This window comes from Chiloscyllium plagiosum, chromosome 5 (assembly GCF_004010195.1).
Source record: "Chiloscyllium plagiosum isolate BGI_BamShark_2017 chromosome 5, ASM401019v2, whole genome shotgun sequence".
Taxonomy (NCBI): Eukaryota; Metazoa; Chordata; class Chondrichthyes; order Orectolobiformes; family Hemiscylliidae; genus Chiloscyllium; species Chiloscyllium plagiosum.
The window spans coordinates 70,092,168-70,109,719 of NC_057714.1; the positions used below are offsets into that span (position 1 = coordinate 70,092,168).

Here is a 17,552-nt window from a genome sequence, read left to right on the forward strand (position 1 = left end):
GAGGACTGCAGATGCTGGAGGTCAGAGTCGAGAGTGTTGTACTGGTAAAGCACCACAGGTCAGGCAGCATTATTCCTGATGAAGGGCTTATGCCCAAAATCTTGATTCTTCTGCTCTTCAGATGCTACCTGACCAGCTGTGCTTTTTCAGCACCTCAGTCTCGACCCATAGCAAGATGCTTGTGGTTGTTGGAGGTTGTCTCAGCTGCAAGACATCTCTGTAGGAGTTACTCAGAGTGGTGTCCCAGATCCAACTACCTTCAGCTGCTTCATCAATGACCTTCCCACCATCATTAGGTCAGAAGTGGGGATGTTCATTGATTGTATAATGTTCAGATCCTTCGGGCTAGCAAGTAGCAAGTAACGTTTGTACCACACAAGTGGCAATGACCATCTTCAACAAGAGAGAATATAACCATTATTCCTTGAATTTCATTGCTTTCCATCATTGAATCCCCCACTATCTTCATCCTGGGGGGGGGGGGGGGGTGGTGGTTACCATTGACTTGAAACTACTTTGGACTCGCTATATACATGCAGTGGCAAATAAAGCAGGTGAGAGGCTACCAATCCTGTGGTGAATAACAGGAATTGCCTCTTGATTCCCCTGACCACAATCTAAAAGGCACAGTGTGTTGGAATATTCCCACTTGCATGGATGATTGCATCTTCAACAATGCTCAAGAAGCCTGACATCTTCCAGGACAAAGCAGCCCACTAGATTGGCACCACATCCACAAATGCTCAGTAGCAACAGTATGTACCACCTGCACGATGTACAACAGAAGTTGGCAGATATAGTCGTGGTTGTTTGGGAAAGTGAACCTCCCAATTTGTACTTTATGTTAACAAAACTTCATTTTCTTCCCATTCGAATTGGTGAATGACAAGTTCATTTTGAAAATTTGGAAGTTACCTCACCTGCGGGGCTGAATCTTTTCTCATTGGTGATGAACTCTCTGATTGTATTTCTGAGTTTTACATAGAATATTTATAGCTATTGCTCATTTGAGAAATTGTGAGTTATCCTGTACCATGACTCATTCAGTACAATCACATTCACATACTTCATGTATGTGTTTCACCATAAATCTTGACCAAGGCTGCAAGATTGGTGACGCAGCCTTTTAGTGGTAGTTGAGAGCCCTGCTACTTAACTACTGGAATTCTCACAGCAATTTATTCCCCCACTTCAAATCTAAATCGATTGTCAATTTCCCTTACAGATGGCATCAAATGACTAATTTTTTAGCGCACTGCATTTATTCAATGGTTATATTGGGAAAATGCAACATTGTGATACTGAGCTGTGTCCATGGGAAAGATTTTCTGTGGTCCTGAGAGCATTTTGGAATGTTTGCTTTTAGAAATCTCACTTTATTTTGCATTTTAATAGTTTACAAAGCATGAAAAATTTGAAATTGCTGAAAAATATATTCTCTAACCTGTTTCACAGATCATCATTTTGATACAGAATTATGAATGGAAGTTTGGTAACAGCTTTGGAAAATCTCTGCAAGGTATGTGCTCATTTTCTGACAGTTTTAGAAATGTCATTTTACCTAGGTTTGAGCTGGAGATGATAGTCTTGCTGCTACACACTAGAGGTCACTTGGATCCTGCATGAATTGTGTATTGGTTGGCTAGAACTCTAAACGTTTGGCATTATTCACTTCTTTAGGTTACATTTATGTCTGCATAAAATTACTTTACTTGTTACCTTGTTCTCTAGCCCAGCACTCAGCAAGTTCTAACAGTGGTCTGAATTTAGAGTATACTTATTTAATATTTAAAAGAAGGGAGAGTGGGGAAGGGGACAAAAGAGGAAAGAGGGAATGGGAGGTGGAAATGCAGGAGGAGAGAAGTGAAACTGTGAGAAAGGACGAAAATAAGTGAAGTGGTCAGAACGAGAATTGAGGGTGAAAGGAAGATGAAGACAGAGATTGTAGACAATGGAGATAGGGAATGAGAAGGAATAAGTACACAGATCTTACATATATTAAAATTCCATTTCTATGGTGTTACATTGTTTATCTATAGTACGCAATGTTTGGAGGGGCTTCTGTTCTGGGAGACAGGAGATGGATTAAAACATGTGCTAAGTGCTGTCTGTTACTCCTGATGGGAATTATAGTGTCTGTACGATCTGCTTGCATAATCAAAAGGTGGGAGTCCTTTTGTCTTTTAAGTTAGCAAATGTTTATAAAAATACTAGGCTGAAATGCTCTAAATAAGTTGGAAAATGTACTTATACTTAATAAAAGAATAAATGATATTAAACTGATTACGGCAGCTTGGTTGTGAGATATATTTACTATGTGCCGGTCTGAGTTTCATTCATTTATACAATTTCATGGAAGCACTGTTTTGTCAGTTAGCTTCTTAAAGGGATAATGGCCCAATTAAAAGGTATTTCACAGGTACTTACTGATTGGGGAATGTATTCAGATCCAGGAGATGGTTGGTAAGGACTGATTAATATTATAATGTTTCATGAAGACTTGATGGGGATTGTTCTGTACGCTACATTTATTCAGAGGTAAACACTACTTATAGCAGGGGCTGATAAGGTGTGAAAATGCAGTGATGGGTTTGAAAGGGTTGTTTTGATTAGAAAGGGTTATTTTGAATTTGGATAGTAAAATATACTATAGAAGCACTGTTTTATGAATGAATAATTGAAACCATGTTATAGTAAATAACAGGTTAGTAAAGGGTTGTGAATGAACGAACAGGAGCCTGGTATTAATGAATATAGTGAACTGGTGTGTGAGTTAATAAAGATATCGTATAATGCAATATCTCAGCACAAATTTCATATTCCTGATTAATATATGAATTGTTTATATTGCCAGTGAATATTTGTGCCAAACAAAGTAAATGTCAATATTGAAAGAGACCTGTATATTTCTTGATCTCCACATCAGAATTTGACAGTAGTTATTTTCTGATGAGTGAATTAAGTCAAATGGATGGAGGTGTCGGTGTTGGACTGGGTGTATAAAGTTAAAAATCACACAACATCAGGCATTGTTGTTTTAGAATGACCGTGTTGATGAGAGATTTAACAAACAATCCAGGTCTTTCTCAATATATAATTTCAGTTACGTCACACTGTAAACTTTTGCTCTAAATTCTGTGTCTTACGATTTTATACTCCACAACCACCTGATGAAGGAACAGCGCTCTAAAAGCTAGTGCTTCCAAATAAACCTGTTGGATGATAATCTAGTGTTGTGTAAAAGAAAATGTTCTCCATTCACCCTGAACTCTGGATTCCAGACTCTTCTCCATTTAACAATCTTGTTCTGTCTCACGTACTGATTGTTCCTCTGGCTACCAAGTTGTGAATTCATGTTACATTGTCGTCCATCTACTAAGAAAGAGAAACTAGGTCATACTGTCTAAAATCATTTCATTTACAAGCCTGGCAAGTAACTAAGAATCAGCTATCATCCAAGATTGTTAGGCTGAAGCATATTAATTCATATTGTAGCCATTGTGTGCTGCCTGAATTTCAAATATTCCAGTTTCATAGTGGAATTTTAAAATAGGTGAATACACTCTAGGATGAAAAAATGCAGGAAATGCTGGAGAAACCCAAGATGTCTGCCAACATCTGTTGAAAGAGAAACAGAGTTAATTAGCTGAATTTTCCCAGTCCCTGAGCGATGCGAGCAATGATGAATCAACTGGGAAAATATGTGGAGAATAGAAAAAAACAGAACAGAACAGATATTGAGGAAAGTTTGACTTTTACCCAAGGTTTGAATAGTGAGATGACAATCTCACTATGAATGATGAGAGGTCAATTTTCATGTATGAACATGCCATTACCAGGGGTCCCTGATTTACAAACTTCCAACTTGTGAACACTTATCCTTGCGATGTCATGCAGGGGTGTAATATTAAACATCAGATGTACAAACACTTGCTGTACTTACACATGGTTCTTTTATAGTGTCCTAAAATATGTTGCAACTTGCATACAAGTTGACTTATGAATGGACTCCAGATCAGAACCTGTTCACAATTCTGGGACTACCTTTTCTTGTCTGATTTGTATGCAGGTTGTTGTTTTCAATCATATCAAATCAAATCCACGTGGCGGAGAGAAACTAGACATCTACAATTCCTGACATGAAAGAGCGGGTACCTAGTGGTTATAGATCACTGCTAGCTCCTCCATGCCTCCATCTTTGTCAGCAATCTCCAACACCTCAGGGTGCACTCAGTGGGTATTGACCATCTGCAAACTTTGCCCATCGAGATTGGTATTGGACTTGCACCAACCTCAATACATTATGGCATAACTCCAGTTCACTTAGAATACAGGTATCCATTTCAATGTTACCACCACTTTGCATTATAATGCTGCTGCCAGGCAGGTATGTCAGAGCTCGGACACCCATCTCATCAATGGGAGTATTTCAGGGCTCTTTTATAATCTACTTGGACACTTTCAGCATCCTTGCCATTTTGCATATTATTATTATTCAGCACTCACCATATTCTTGTCTGGCCTCCCCTCTAAGTGCAGACACAAAGCCAGGCAGCATGTCTTGTTTGCCACTAGTGATCTGTCAAAGGCATGTTGCTTTATGTCAATGTGCTGCATCAATGTCACATCTGTGCCAGCAGCTTACACAGCAAATGCAGGGCACATACTTCATCCAAATGGCTAAGTCTCAAAGTCTAAGGGGATTAATCCACAGTCAAGGGCACTAGCACAATAGCTCAAGGAGATCATCCAACATCAGTCCAGGAGCTTGGACATCATCAGTCTGGGACTTGGACTAGTCAGGGTCAGAGATTCTGTATTGTATCAATCCAGGGAGGGAGCCACGGTGAGTCCAGTGGGTTTTGTGTAATCAGGCATAAGTCATAAGTGGAGTGAGAGGAGGAGAAAGTGAGCTCTGCAGGTGCTGGAGATCAGAGTTGAGAGTGTGGTGCTGGAAAAGCACAGCAGGTCAGGCAGCATCCGAGGAGCAGGAGAATCTACGTTTTGGCCATAAGCCCTTCATGATGAAGGATTTATGCACAAAACGTTGATTTTCCTGCTCCTCAGATGCTGCTTGACCTGCTGTATTTTTCCAGCGCCACACTTTTCGACACAAGTCATAAGTGGTAAGTGGCTTGACACACTTTAAAAAAAGGTGGAAAGGCAAGGGTGAGGATGACATTAATAGTCTGTGGAGGGATATAGACAAGTTAAGTGAGTGGGCACATACTTCGCAGATGGAATGTGGTGTGGGAAAATGTAAAGTTTATGCTTTGGCAGGAGGATGAGAGGAGCTGAATATGATTTAACTGCAGAAGGCAAAGGGACTTGGAAGTCCTTGACCATGATTCACAAAATACCAGCATACAAGTTCAGCAGGTAACAGGAAAGGCAAATGGAATGCTGGCTTTTATTTCAAAGGTGATAGAGAATTAAAGTAGCAAGGTTTTGCTAAAAGTCTGTAAGGCATTAGTCAGACCACAGCTGGAAAACAATGAGCAATTTTGTGTCCCTTATCAAAGGGAAGATATATTGGAGGCAGTAAGGTTCACTGTGCTGATACCTAGGTATTGAGAGACTGTCTTATGAGGAGAGGTGAAGTAGGTTGGACCTTAAATTTTTGGAATATAGAGAAATGAAAGGCCACCTTATTGAAACATCGAAGATTCTTAGGGGACATGACAGGATAGCTGTAGAAAGGTGGTTTTCCCTTGTGGGCATGGTCTCAGAATGACAGAATGCTCATTTAAGACAGAGGAGGAATTTCTTTTTTCAGGAGTTGTGAATCTGTAGATTTTTTTTTAACCAAAGAAGGTTGTTGAAATTGAATTGTTAAGTATATTCAAAGCTGAGAGAGAGAGATTTTTAATCTGGAAGGGAATCAGGGTTAGGGAGAAAAAAAGCAGGAAAATGGAGTTGAGGGTTACCAGATTAGTCACGATCTCACTGAATAATACAGAAAACTCAATGGGCTGAATAGCCTACTTCTGCACTAACATTTTGTGGTCAGTCAGGATGTGCACACAGATCAGTCGGGGATGACATCACTCTTCAGTCCTTCCAATTAGATTAGACAGAGGGTAGTGCCAGAGAGATGAGCTATGCTCAGCCCTGAATAATGATAAGATGTTATGTAATTGTAGTGATTGGGACCATGTGGACTTTGTTGATTGTGAGATTCTTGATTGGGGTTGCTAACCTGGGCCATTTGTAGTCAATGAGGTCCACCTGATCCCAATCACTGGAGCAATATTGGGCATTAAGGAAAGAATACTCTCTTTGGCAGGATTGAAATATATTGTGACACCAAGGGCATGTAGCTTCATTCTTGTAGCTGCAGTTACTATGACAGTTGATCAAACAGGTGATGATATAAAGAAGTAATATAATTACAGATGTGAGCTTCTCATTCCAAAAGAGTTCACTTATGTCACCTATGTGCCCTCAGAGTTTTTTTCCCATCCCATGATGTATACTGTGAAGACTGTCTTCTGAGGAGAGATTTTGTGGGTTAAGCCCATGTGTGAAGATAGAAGAATGAGAGACCATCTTACCGAAACATAAGGTTCTTAGAGGACTTGACGGGGTAGCTGTGGAAAAGTGGTTTTCCCTTGTGGGAGAGTCTGGGACCAAAGTGCTTAATCTCAGAATGAGGGGTTGCACATTTAAAACAGAGACAAGGAGGAATTATTCATAGCTAAAGAAGAGCTGGCAGCTATCAATCTGCTGCATTATTAAAATAAGGCACTGGTGGCTGAAATTCCTGAAATCCTGGTGTGTTGACCACAAGATAGTGCATGAATGGGGATGTAGAGGTGCAGTGCATTCACAGAAACATAGAAAAGGAGAGCAGGAGAAGGTGCTTGGGCCCTTCCAGCTTGATCTGCCATTCAATTTGATTAGATTAGATTAGATTACTTACAGTGTGGAAACAGGCCCTTCTCCCAACAGGTCCACACTGACCCGCCGAAGCATAACCCACCCATTCCCATACATTTACCCCTTTACCTAACACTACGGGCAATTTAGCATGGCCAATTCACCTGACCTGCACATCTTTGGACTGTGGGAGGAAACCGGAGCACCCGGAGGAGAACGTGCAAACTCCACACAGTCAGTCGCCTCAGTCCGGAATTGAACCCGGGTCTCTGGCGCTGTGAGGCAGCAGTGCTAACCACTGTGCCACCGTGCCGCTCAAGCTGATCATCCACCTCAGAAACCTCTTTCTGTTTTCTCCCCATATCCTATTTTGATCCCATTATGCCTAAGAAATATTTCCTTCTTGAAAATATTCACTGTTCTGACCTTCACTGCTTTCTGTGGTGGAGAATTCAACAAACTCACCACTGTCTGGTGAAGAAATGTCTTTTCATCTCAGTCCTAAATAGCACACTCCTTATCCTTAGAAAGTGACTGAAAACATTGTTTGTTACCATATATAATGTGGTGAGAGCAGAGAATTGTGTGAAGTAACTCAGTGGAGCTCACAGTGAGGAAACCTCCATAAATCTTCCCAAAATTGACATTTTGGGGAGATTTATGGAGGTTTTCTCACTGTGAGCTCCACTGTGGCAGTTTTTGGTAAAGTTCAGCTTAGTGTTTCAAGTCGGATATGGATCGTCTTTGGAACTGAAGTGGGCTGGAAGAGTGATGGTTTTTATGTTGCAGAAACAAAGAGGGGAAGAGGAGCAAATGGAACAATTTGGAAAGCTGTCCCAGAGTAAAAGGTGAAGGAGGTTCTGATGGTATTGAAGAAGGGACATAAACATGAATGATAGATGTTAATATCAGAAAATGGATCATCTCTACTGAGTGCAAACCCACGCAAACAATAAAATCAAAGACTCAGACTGGGGACCTATGACCAGTGGTGTGCCACAAGAATCGGTGTTGGGTCCACTACCTTTTGTCATTTATATAAATGATTTGAATGTGAACACAGGAGATATAGTTAGTGTTTTGCAGATGACACCAAAATTGGAGGTGTAATGGACAGCGAGAAGGTTACCTCAGAATACAACAGGATATCGATCAGATGGACCAATGGGCTGAGAAGTGGCAGATGGAGTTTAATTTAGATAAATGTGAGGTGCTGCATTTTGGAAAAGCAAATCAGAGCAGGACCTATACACTTAATGGTAAGATCCTGGGTAGTGTTGCTAAAAAAAAGGGACCTTGGAGTGCAGGTTCATAGTTCCTTGAAAGTAGAATCACAGGTAGATAGGAATATGAAGAAGGCGTTTGGTATGCTTTATTTTATTGGCCAGAGCATTGAGTATTGGAGTTGGGAGGTCATGTTGTGGCTGTACAGGGGATTGGTTAGGCCACTTTTGGAATATTGCATGCAATCTGGTCACCTTCTTATTAGAAAGATGAGGTGAAACTTGAAAGCGTTCAGAAAAGATTTCCAAGGATGGTGCCAGTGTTGGAGGATTTGAGCTATAGGGAGAGGTTAAATAGGCCTATAAACCTTATAGAGGTTTAGAAAATCATTAGGGGCATGGATAGGGTAATTAGACAAGGTCTTTTCCCTGGGGTTGGGGAGTCCAGAACTAGAGGGCATAGGTTTAGGGTGTGAGGGGGGAAAGATATAAAAGGAACCTAATAGGCACCTTTTGCATGCAGAGGGTAGTGTGTGTATGAAATGAGCTGCCAAAGGAAACGATGGAGGCTGGTACAAATATACCATTTAAAAGGCATCTTAAAAGGCATATGAATAGGAAGGGTTTGGCAGGATATGGACTTGGTGCTGGCAAATGGGACTAGTTTGGGTTAGGATATCTGGTCAACATGAATGAGTTCGACTGAAGGGGCTGTTTCCGTGCTGTACATCTCAATGACTTTATGACTCTATAATCATGGATGCTTGAAACCTGAAACAAACACAGAAATTGCTAGAAAATCTCAGCACATCTGGCAGCATCTATGGAGCGAAAGCAGAATTGACGTTTCAAGTTCAGCATTCTGAAGAAGGGTCCCCGGGCCCAAAACATTGACTCTGCTTTCTCTTCACATATGCTACCAGACCTGCTGAGTTTCTCAATGCAAACAAGAATTTGGGAGGGAGATAGTGGTCTAAACAAAATAGATGACGGTGTACATGGCTTGAATTTGTTGACACAGTGTTGATTCCTGAAAGCTGTAAAATGTCTCAGTGGAAAATGAGGCCTTGCTCATTTAGCTTTGCTGGAACATTGCATCAGCCTAGTTCTGAGATGTTAACATGAGAGCAAAACAGAGTATTGAAATGGCAAGAGCCCAGAAGATTGGTATTAGATCCACTCCTAGAATGTTGTGTTTTGGGAATTAAATTGAAGTCTTCATTCCTGATATAATTTAAATTTTTCTTTCAGAATGTGGCTTCACTTCACTCATAAATGTCAGGTGAAGTTTAATCTTAATGCGCTTGAAGCCATGAGTGACTTTTGATACTGTGGACTGGACTTTCTCATTAGATTTTCATCTTGGATTCTGTTATTGCTGACTTTATCATTACATTTCTAAGTTACAAAAATAAACACATAAAACAAACTTCAAATAACAGAAAGTACTTTTGCTTCTCACACTCTACTTTTCACATTGTCTTTCTCATTTGTATCTTGTTGAAGTAAAATCAGATTAAAACATAAAAAGGAAGGCACTACAGGATAAGATTTGTCCATTACAACATAGACATTGTTTTGCAGTATCTGAAGGATACAAAACAAATTACTACTCTGAAAGCTTTTATTTATAATGAATAAATGTTTCGTGCAGACTAACTAATCGCCCCAGAGCATTTTCATGCATACTTGTTTTGTTACAAAAAGTTTAATCTTCATTTTCACTGTCTGTCTGCTTTCATGAGCATAGATTTTCTGATGGTTTTGTCTCCAAATCTGACATAAATTGGGCAGAACCAGTTTAAAAATATAAGCAGAGATCCATTACTCATGCTAGCACACAACTTGTATAATCTGACTTGCTCATTTTAAACATGACTGTGTCAGAAACTCCTCAGCTCAAAGTGGCAATAACGACATTGTGGCTCTGGAAACCTGGAGCAATGCAAAGTATGAATTTACCTTTTTTTACCCAAACACTGTTTTTAACTGCTTTTCTTGCAAAAATATCTGTTAATTCCTTCTGAAAACCATTAGGGGCATGGATAGGGTAAATAGACAAGGTCTTTTCCCTGGGGTGGGTAAGTCCAGAACTAGAGGACAGAGATTTAGGGTGATAGGGGAAAAATTTAAAAGGGACTGAGGGGCAACATTTTCACGCAGAGGGTGGTGCATGTATGGAATAAACTGCCAGAGGAAGTGGTGGAGGCTAGTACAATTACAACATTTAAAAAGGCATCTGGATGGGTATTTGAATAGGAAAGACTAAAGTAAGTTTAGTGTGAACATACAAACTGATTGCGAAAGCTCTGGTTGGTATGTGAAGGGAAAAAGATTAATGAAGTTAAATGTAGGTCCCTTACAATGAGCAAGAGAGGAAGTTATAATGGGGGTACAAAGCGATGGCAGACCACTTAGATAAATATTTTGGTTCTGTCTTCACAAGGGATAACACAAATATGTCCCTAAAATATTGGAGACTGCAAAGTCTAGTGGAAAGAAGGATATAGGAAAGGTTTAGAAGGATATGGACCGGGTGCTGGGAAATGGGACCAGATTAGGTTAGGATATCTGGTTGGCATGGACAGTTGGACTGAAGGGTCTATTTCCATGCTATACATCTCTGTGACTGCATAACTGATGTGATCAGTTTTAACCAACTTGCTGTAATTCATTCCAAACGTTCACCGCTTGTGATAAAGGTGCATAATACATTATTGTCAGTTGGATTTTGATTTTTAATTAGATGCAAATGGATTTTGGTTTCAGTTCTGTGAAAGTAGCCATACTTTTTTAAAAGGTCAAAAATCCATTTGGAAAAAGTAATCTAAGTACCAAGAAGGAATGTGAGTGAGTACTACCAAACTAGGTACCAGTTGTGTTAAGTGATAAACTATTTACATTTCTGAGTTTGCGCATACTAAAAAACAAACTGTTGAGGCTATTAGTTCAGTTTGAGCTCAGATTGGAAGTGTGATTCTTAAGGGTTTGATTGGGTAAATGTTGAGAGGATGTTTCTTCTCATGGAAGAATCTAGGATCTGAGGGTTTAGTCTCAAAAAAGGGACGCCATTTAAGACTGAGATGAAGAGGAATTACTTCTCTCAGAGAGTAGAGAATCTTCGGAACTCCTTGCCACAGAGAGCTGTGAGGACAGAGTCCATGTGTCTATTTAAGGCTGATATAGATAGATTCTTGATCAGTAGCGGAATCAAGGGTTATGGGAAAAACTCAGGAAGGTGGAAGTGGGGAATGTCAAATCAGCCATGATCCTATTGATTCAAGCAAATCTAAGAAGGGGTAAGATTAAGGACAGCAGAGGACATTCTCATCAAAAGGAAGAAGACAGCTTATGTAGGGTGGAGGAAGCACAGCTTTAGAGAATTACAGGTTTGCTAGAATGGAGCTCAGAGATGGACTGAGGAGAGCCAGGACGGGGTACGAGAAAGGCTTGGCAGGAAGGATTAGGGAGAACCCAAAGGCATTTTACTCATACGTGAAGAATAAGAGAATGATCAGGGATAGCGTTGGTAATTTTATCCTAGGCTGCTCTGGGAAGCGAGAAAGGAGGTTGCTAAGCCACTGGTGAAGATTTTTGTTTCCTCACTCTTCACAGGAGTCATACCGGAGGATTGGATGGAGGCGAATGTTGTTCCTCTTTTCAAGAAAGATAATAGGGAAATCCTCGGCAATTACAGACCATCAGTCTTACGTCTGTGGTCAGCAAGGGTTTTGGAAAGAATTCTGAGGGATAGGATTTATGACCATTTGGAAAAGCACAGCGTGATTAAAGGCAGTCAACATGGCTTTGTGAGGGGCAGGTTGTGCCTAACTAATATTATTGAGTTCTTTGAGGCGATGATAAGACAGGTCGATGAAGGTCGAGCAGGAGATGTGGTGTATATGGATTTCAGCAAGGCATTTGATAAGGTTCCCCACGGTAGGCTCATTCATTAAGTCAGGAAGAATGGGATACAGGGAGATTTGGCCATCTGGATTTAGAATTGGTTGGCTGATTGAAGGCAGAGAGTGGTTGTAGATGAAAAGTATTCTGCCTCGAGGTCAGTGGTGAGTGGGGCCCCGCAGGGCTCTGTTCTTGGGTCTCTGCTCTTTGTAGTTTTTATTAATGATGTGGATGAGGAGATTGAGGGGTGGGTTAGTAAATTTGCAGACGACACAAAGATTGGAGGTGCCGTTGATGGAATCAAGGGCTTTTGCAGGTTGCAGCGTGACATAGACAGGGTGCAGAGACAGCTCTACAAATCCCAGGTGAGCTAAAAAATTAGTTGCTGAAAAGCGCAGCAGATCAGGCAGCATCCAAGGAGCAGGAGAATCGACATTTAGGGCATAAGCCCGGAATCTGAAGAAGGGCTTATGCCCGAAACGTCGATTCTCCTGCTCCTTGGATGCTGCCTGACCTGCTGCGCTTTTCAGCAACACATTTTTTAGCTCACCTGGGATTTGTAGAGCTGTAGCAAAACTAGTGCATCAGAGTAATAGAACAGAGTGCACGATACAATGTTACAGCTGCCGAGAAGGTGCAGAGAGAGATCAACATTAGCATTAAAGAGGCCCATTCAAAAGTCTGATAAAAAAGGGAAGAAGCCATTCTTGAATTTGTTTGTATTTGCACTGCCCGACAGAGCGATGGGAGGGGTCTTTGATTAATTGGGTTGTTTCCCGATGCAATGGGAAGTATAGTTGGAGTCATTGGATGGGAGACTGGTTTATGTGATGGACTGGACTGTGGTTAACAACTCATAGTCATAGAGATGTACAGCACAGAAACAGACCCTTCGGTCCAACTCGTCCATGCTGACCAGATATCCCAATCCAATCTAGTCCTACCTGCCAGCACCTGGCCCATATCCCTCCAAATGCTTCCTCTTCATATACCCATCCAGATGCATTTTAAATGTTGCAATTGTACTAGCCTTCACCACTTCCTCTGGCAGCTCATTCTATACATGTACCACCCTCTCTGTGAAAAAGTTGCCTCTTAGTTCTCTTTTATATCTTTCCCCTCTCACCCTAAACCTGTGCCCTCTAGTTCTGGACTCCCCCACCCCGGGGAACAGACTCTGTCTATTTGTCCTATCCATGCCCCTCATGATTTTATAAACCTCTATAAGGTCACTCCTCAGCCCCAGCCTATTTAACTTCTCCCTATAGCTCAAATCCTCCAACCCTAGCAACATCCTTGTAAATCTTTTTTGAACAGTTTCAAGTTTCACAACATTCTCCTGAAAGGAGAGAGATCAGAATTGCATGTAATATTCCAACAGTGGCCTAACCAATGTCTTGTACAGTCAACATGACCTCCCAACTCCTGTACTCAATACTCTGACCAATAAAGGAAAGCATACCAAACGCCTTCTTCTCTATCCTATCTACCTGTGACTCCACTTTCAAGGAACTATGAACCTGCACTCTTTGTTCAGCAACACTCCCTAGGACCTTACCATTAAGTGTATAAGTCCTGCTAAGATTTGCTTTCCCAAAATGCAGCACCTTACATTTATCTGAACTAAACTCTATCTGCCACTTCTCAGCCCATTGGCGCATCTGGTCAAGATCCTGTCTAGTTTCTTGCAGTCTTGAGGAGTTGCCATACTGCATGGTGATGCATCCAGATAGGATGCTTTCTGCATATATAAAAACTTGTGGACATGCCAAATTTTCTTAGCCTCCTGAGGAAGTAGAGGTGTTGTTGGGGTTTCTTGAGCGTAGTGTCAATATGGGTGGACCAGAACAGATTGTTGGTGATTTTTATGACCACGGCCTTGATGCTTTCGACCATCTCCTGCTCAGCACCATTGGTGCAGATAGGACTGTGTCTTCCACTCTGCTTACTGAACTCAATAACCTTTGTTTTGCTGATGTTGATGAAGAAGATTGTTACATTTACATCATGCTATTAAACACACTTCCTGTACTCCGTCTTCTACTTTTTTCAAAAGCTCCAGCTTCTTAGAAACTCAACTACTTCTGTACTGCCTTACATTATAATTGTAAAAGTTCAAACATTAACCTGACTGAATAATGCAGAAAATTAATGATATTACCCACAATATTACCAAAATACTCCATACTCTCAATTGCTTATAACAGTCAAGATCTCTGTGAGTGAACGGAATAAAAATTATTTATAATAAAAATCTTGCCAAGGAGTGAAATGAAATTTAATGCAGTTCACAATTTGAGTTCATAACATAAAACTGATTTAGTAATGCATTTGATAAGTAGCACAGTATCCTTTTATAGAATAGTATCTTATACTGCTTGAGTTAACTAATGCTATTGCCTTATACGCTAATTGAATTATACTGTGAACTTGTGCATTAGCTGCTGAAGTAATTATTTTTGCTATATAAATAAACCAATGTTGATTGAATTATTTAATTCTTATTTGATGAGACAGTAACAGTGAACTCTTAAGGAATTGATTTTAGGAGGAGTCTGTAAAATATTCATAGATGAAATAGTATTCATGCTGCATTAATCCTATGACTGGTTAATATTTGCTTATTAATCACCTATTAATAGTTGCTCAAATAATTGATAAATCATTTGTAATGTTTTATCTTTCTTATTTTAAGAAATAGTTGCTCAATTTGTTACCTATTAATAGCATAATTACACCAATATACCCCATGTAAAAAGAGAAAAGTTGTATATGTTACACTAAGTGATGCATGTTGTTCAATTTACAAAGTAACATGTTGAGTTCAAAAATAAATCAAACAGTGTACTTAAGCATTTTAAAGTTGTGTGTATTGAGTTTTTTTAAAATCAATGTTTAATCGTTCTTTAAACATAATTTCCATAATTCTGGCATCATTTTTGAGAGTTTGACCACTATAATTGCGTTAGCTTTTTAGTGGCTGCCAGTTGGAAAATGTTAGTATATCAGGTATTATTTAAACAATGTAAACTCAGTGTGGCTTATTGTGTTGCTGCAGGAGGATGTTTGTGTTAATTAAGTCCACAGCATTTGTTTTTCTTCCATTATGTCTACAAATTGCAGATATTTTTGCAGCCTGGAAAATTGAGGTACATTAGGTTAGCAAACACGTTCCAATCTGACCAATGTTTGAGACACTCTATTCAGCATATGAAGGTCTAGATTAATCTTACCAGTACCCAATGGGATATCCATTACAACATTTGCATACAGTCTTGATTTGATGGATCAGTGATTGGTGGTATAGCTCTATTACTGGTGTATTGTGACCATTAATTATAAAATATTTTATAAAGAAGTCTAAATAGATACAGCAATTTAAAAGGTAGCTCCGAGGAGTCACGGTTTTTAAAAATTCTCTCTTGGAATGTGGATATTGCTGGCATTTGGTTGCCCCCCCCGGTTGTTATTGAGCTCTTGGAAATTTCAGAGGATTTAGAGTCACATATCAGAGGATTTAGAGCCATTTGGCCCAACTAGTCCACACTGACCCTCTGAAGAGTACCCCACCCAGACCCATTTCCCTACCCTATTACTTTTTACACTTCTCCTGACTGATGCACCCCAACATCCCTGAACACTGTGGGCAACTTACCACAGACAATTCACCTAACCTGCGCATCTTTGAACAGGGGGAGGAAACTGGAGCACCAAACAGACACAAGGAGAACATGCAAACTCCACACAGACAGTCATCTGAAGCTGGAATTGAGCCCAGGTCCCTCGTGCTGTGAGGCAGCAGTGTTAACTACTGAGCCGTTGTGCTGCCCATGCAGGTAAGAATTGCAGATTTCCTTCCCCAAAGAGCATTAGTGAACCAGATGGGTTTTTGACAATAAATGATGGTTATATGGTTCCCATTAGATTAATTTTTAATTTTTATTTCCAGATTTAATGAAATTCAAAGTTCACCATCTGCCATGATGGACTTGAAACCCATGGTCTTACAGCATTAGCCTGGCATTTTGGATTATGATTCTGGATTAGTGGTGCTGGAAGAGCACAGCAATTCAGGCAGCATCCGAGGACAGGCAAAATCGACGTTTCGGGCAAAAGCCCTTCATCAGGAATAAAGGCAGAGAGCCTGAAGCATGGAAAGATAAGCTAGAGGAGGGGGGGGGTGGGGAGAGAGTAGCATAGAGTACAATAGGTAGGTGGGGAAGGAGATGAAGGTGATAGGTCAGGGAAGAGAGGGTGGAGTGGATAGGTGGAAAACGAGCTGGGCAGGTCGGACAAGTCCGGACAGGTCAGGGGATCGAGTTTCTGGAGGTTAGAAGCTAGGATGAGGTGGGGGAACGGGAAATGAGGAAACTGTTGAAATCCACATTGATGCCCTGGGATTGAAGTGTTCCGAGGCGGAAGATGAGGCGTCCTTCCTCCAGGCGTCTGGTGGTGAGGGAGCGACGGTGGAGGAGGCGCAGCACCTCCATATCCTCGGCAGAGTGGGAGGGGGAGTTGAAATGTTGAGCCACGGGGCGATTTGGTTGATTGATGCGGGTGTCTCTGAGATGTTCCCTAAAGCGCTCTGCTAGGAGGCGTCCAGTCTCCCCAATGTAGAGGAGACCGCATCGGGAGCAACGGATACAATAGATGATATTAGTGGATGTGCAGGTAAAACTTTGATGGATGTGGCATTTCCACTATACCACAACTTCTTTTCATCTGACCCTGAGGAAGTTGGTAATTTCCTAGTAATGTAGAGGCCCAAACTGATGCTCATTGTAGTTGATAGAATTTAAATTCAATTAGTATATCTGAGATATAAAGTTAGTCTTTGTTATTATGACCATGAAATTACCATTGATTGCTGCTTAAAAAGAAAATCCGTCTGGTTTCCTTTATGGAAGGAAATCTGATGTCCTTATTTCCAAGACCTGCATTTGACGACAGACCCACAGTAATGTGGTTAAACCTTGACTACTCTCTGGAGAGGCATATTCAATTCAAGAGGAAATTAGGGATCTGATTGAAACTTACAGAATACAGGGAGGCCTGAATAGAGCAGTTGTGGAGAAGATGTCTTAGCAGTAGGAAAGGGTGCAGCTTCAGAGTGAAGGGACGGCCCTATAGAACTGAGATGAGAAGGAATTTCTTCAGCCAGAGGGTGAATCTTTGGAACTGATTGCTGCAGAGGGCTGTAGAGGTCAAGTCATTGAGATTATTTAAGACAGAGAGATTGGTTCTTGATTATTAAGGACATAAAGTTTGAGTGGAGAAGGCAGGACAATGAGTTTGAGATACATATCAATCATGATGGAGCAGACTTGATGTGCTGATTGGTCTCATTCTTCTCCTTTGTCTTATGTCTTATATTGTAAATACCATGTGTATTTTGCCATTTCTAAAACACCTGGTCCTTTTGACATTGCTTACACAAAAAGCAATTTGTAGCAGAAAGTAACTTCATTCAAGGTTTTTTCTCTTGCGGACTTTGACACTTTAAATTGCTCGTGCGATGTGTGCACATGACATGATGCAATGGTCACA

The 17,552-nt window shown here is 40.6% G+C and overlaps 1 protein-coding gene across 2 annotated transcripts in view; it reads left to right on the plus strand.

Annotated features, from left to right (window-relative positions):
* Positions 1 to 17,552, plus strand: part of LOC122549981 (G patch domain-containing protein 8) — an 859,839-nt gene that overhangs the window by 16,800 nt on the left and 825,487 nt on the right. The window contains exon 2 of one of the 2 annotated variants that reach the window (XM_043690314.1): positions 1,456 to 1,519. In XM_043690314.1, the coding sequence (XP_043546249.1) occupies positions 1,478 to 1,519 (42 nt within the window). In that variant the 5' untranslated portion in view covers positions 1,456 to 1,477. Of the gene's footprint in view, positions 1 to 1,455; positions 1,520 to 15,792; positions 15,842 to 17,552 lie in introns of those variants that run through there. The other variant, XM_043690316.1, reaches the window with a different exon arrangement.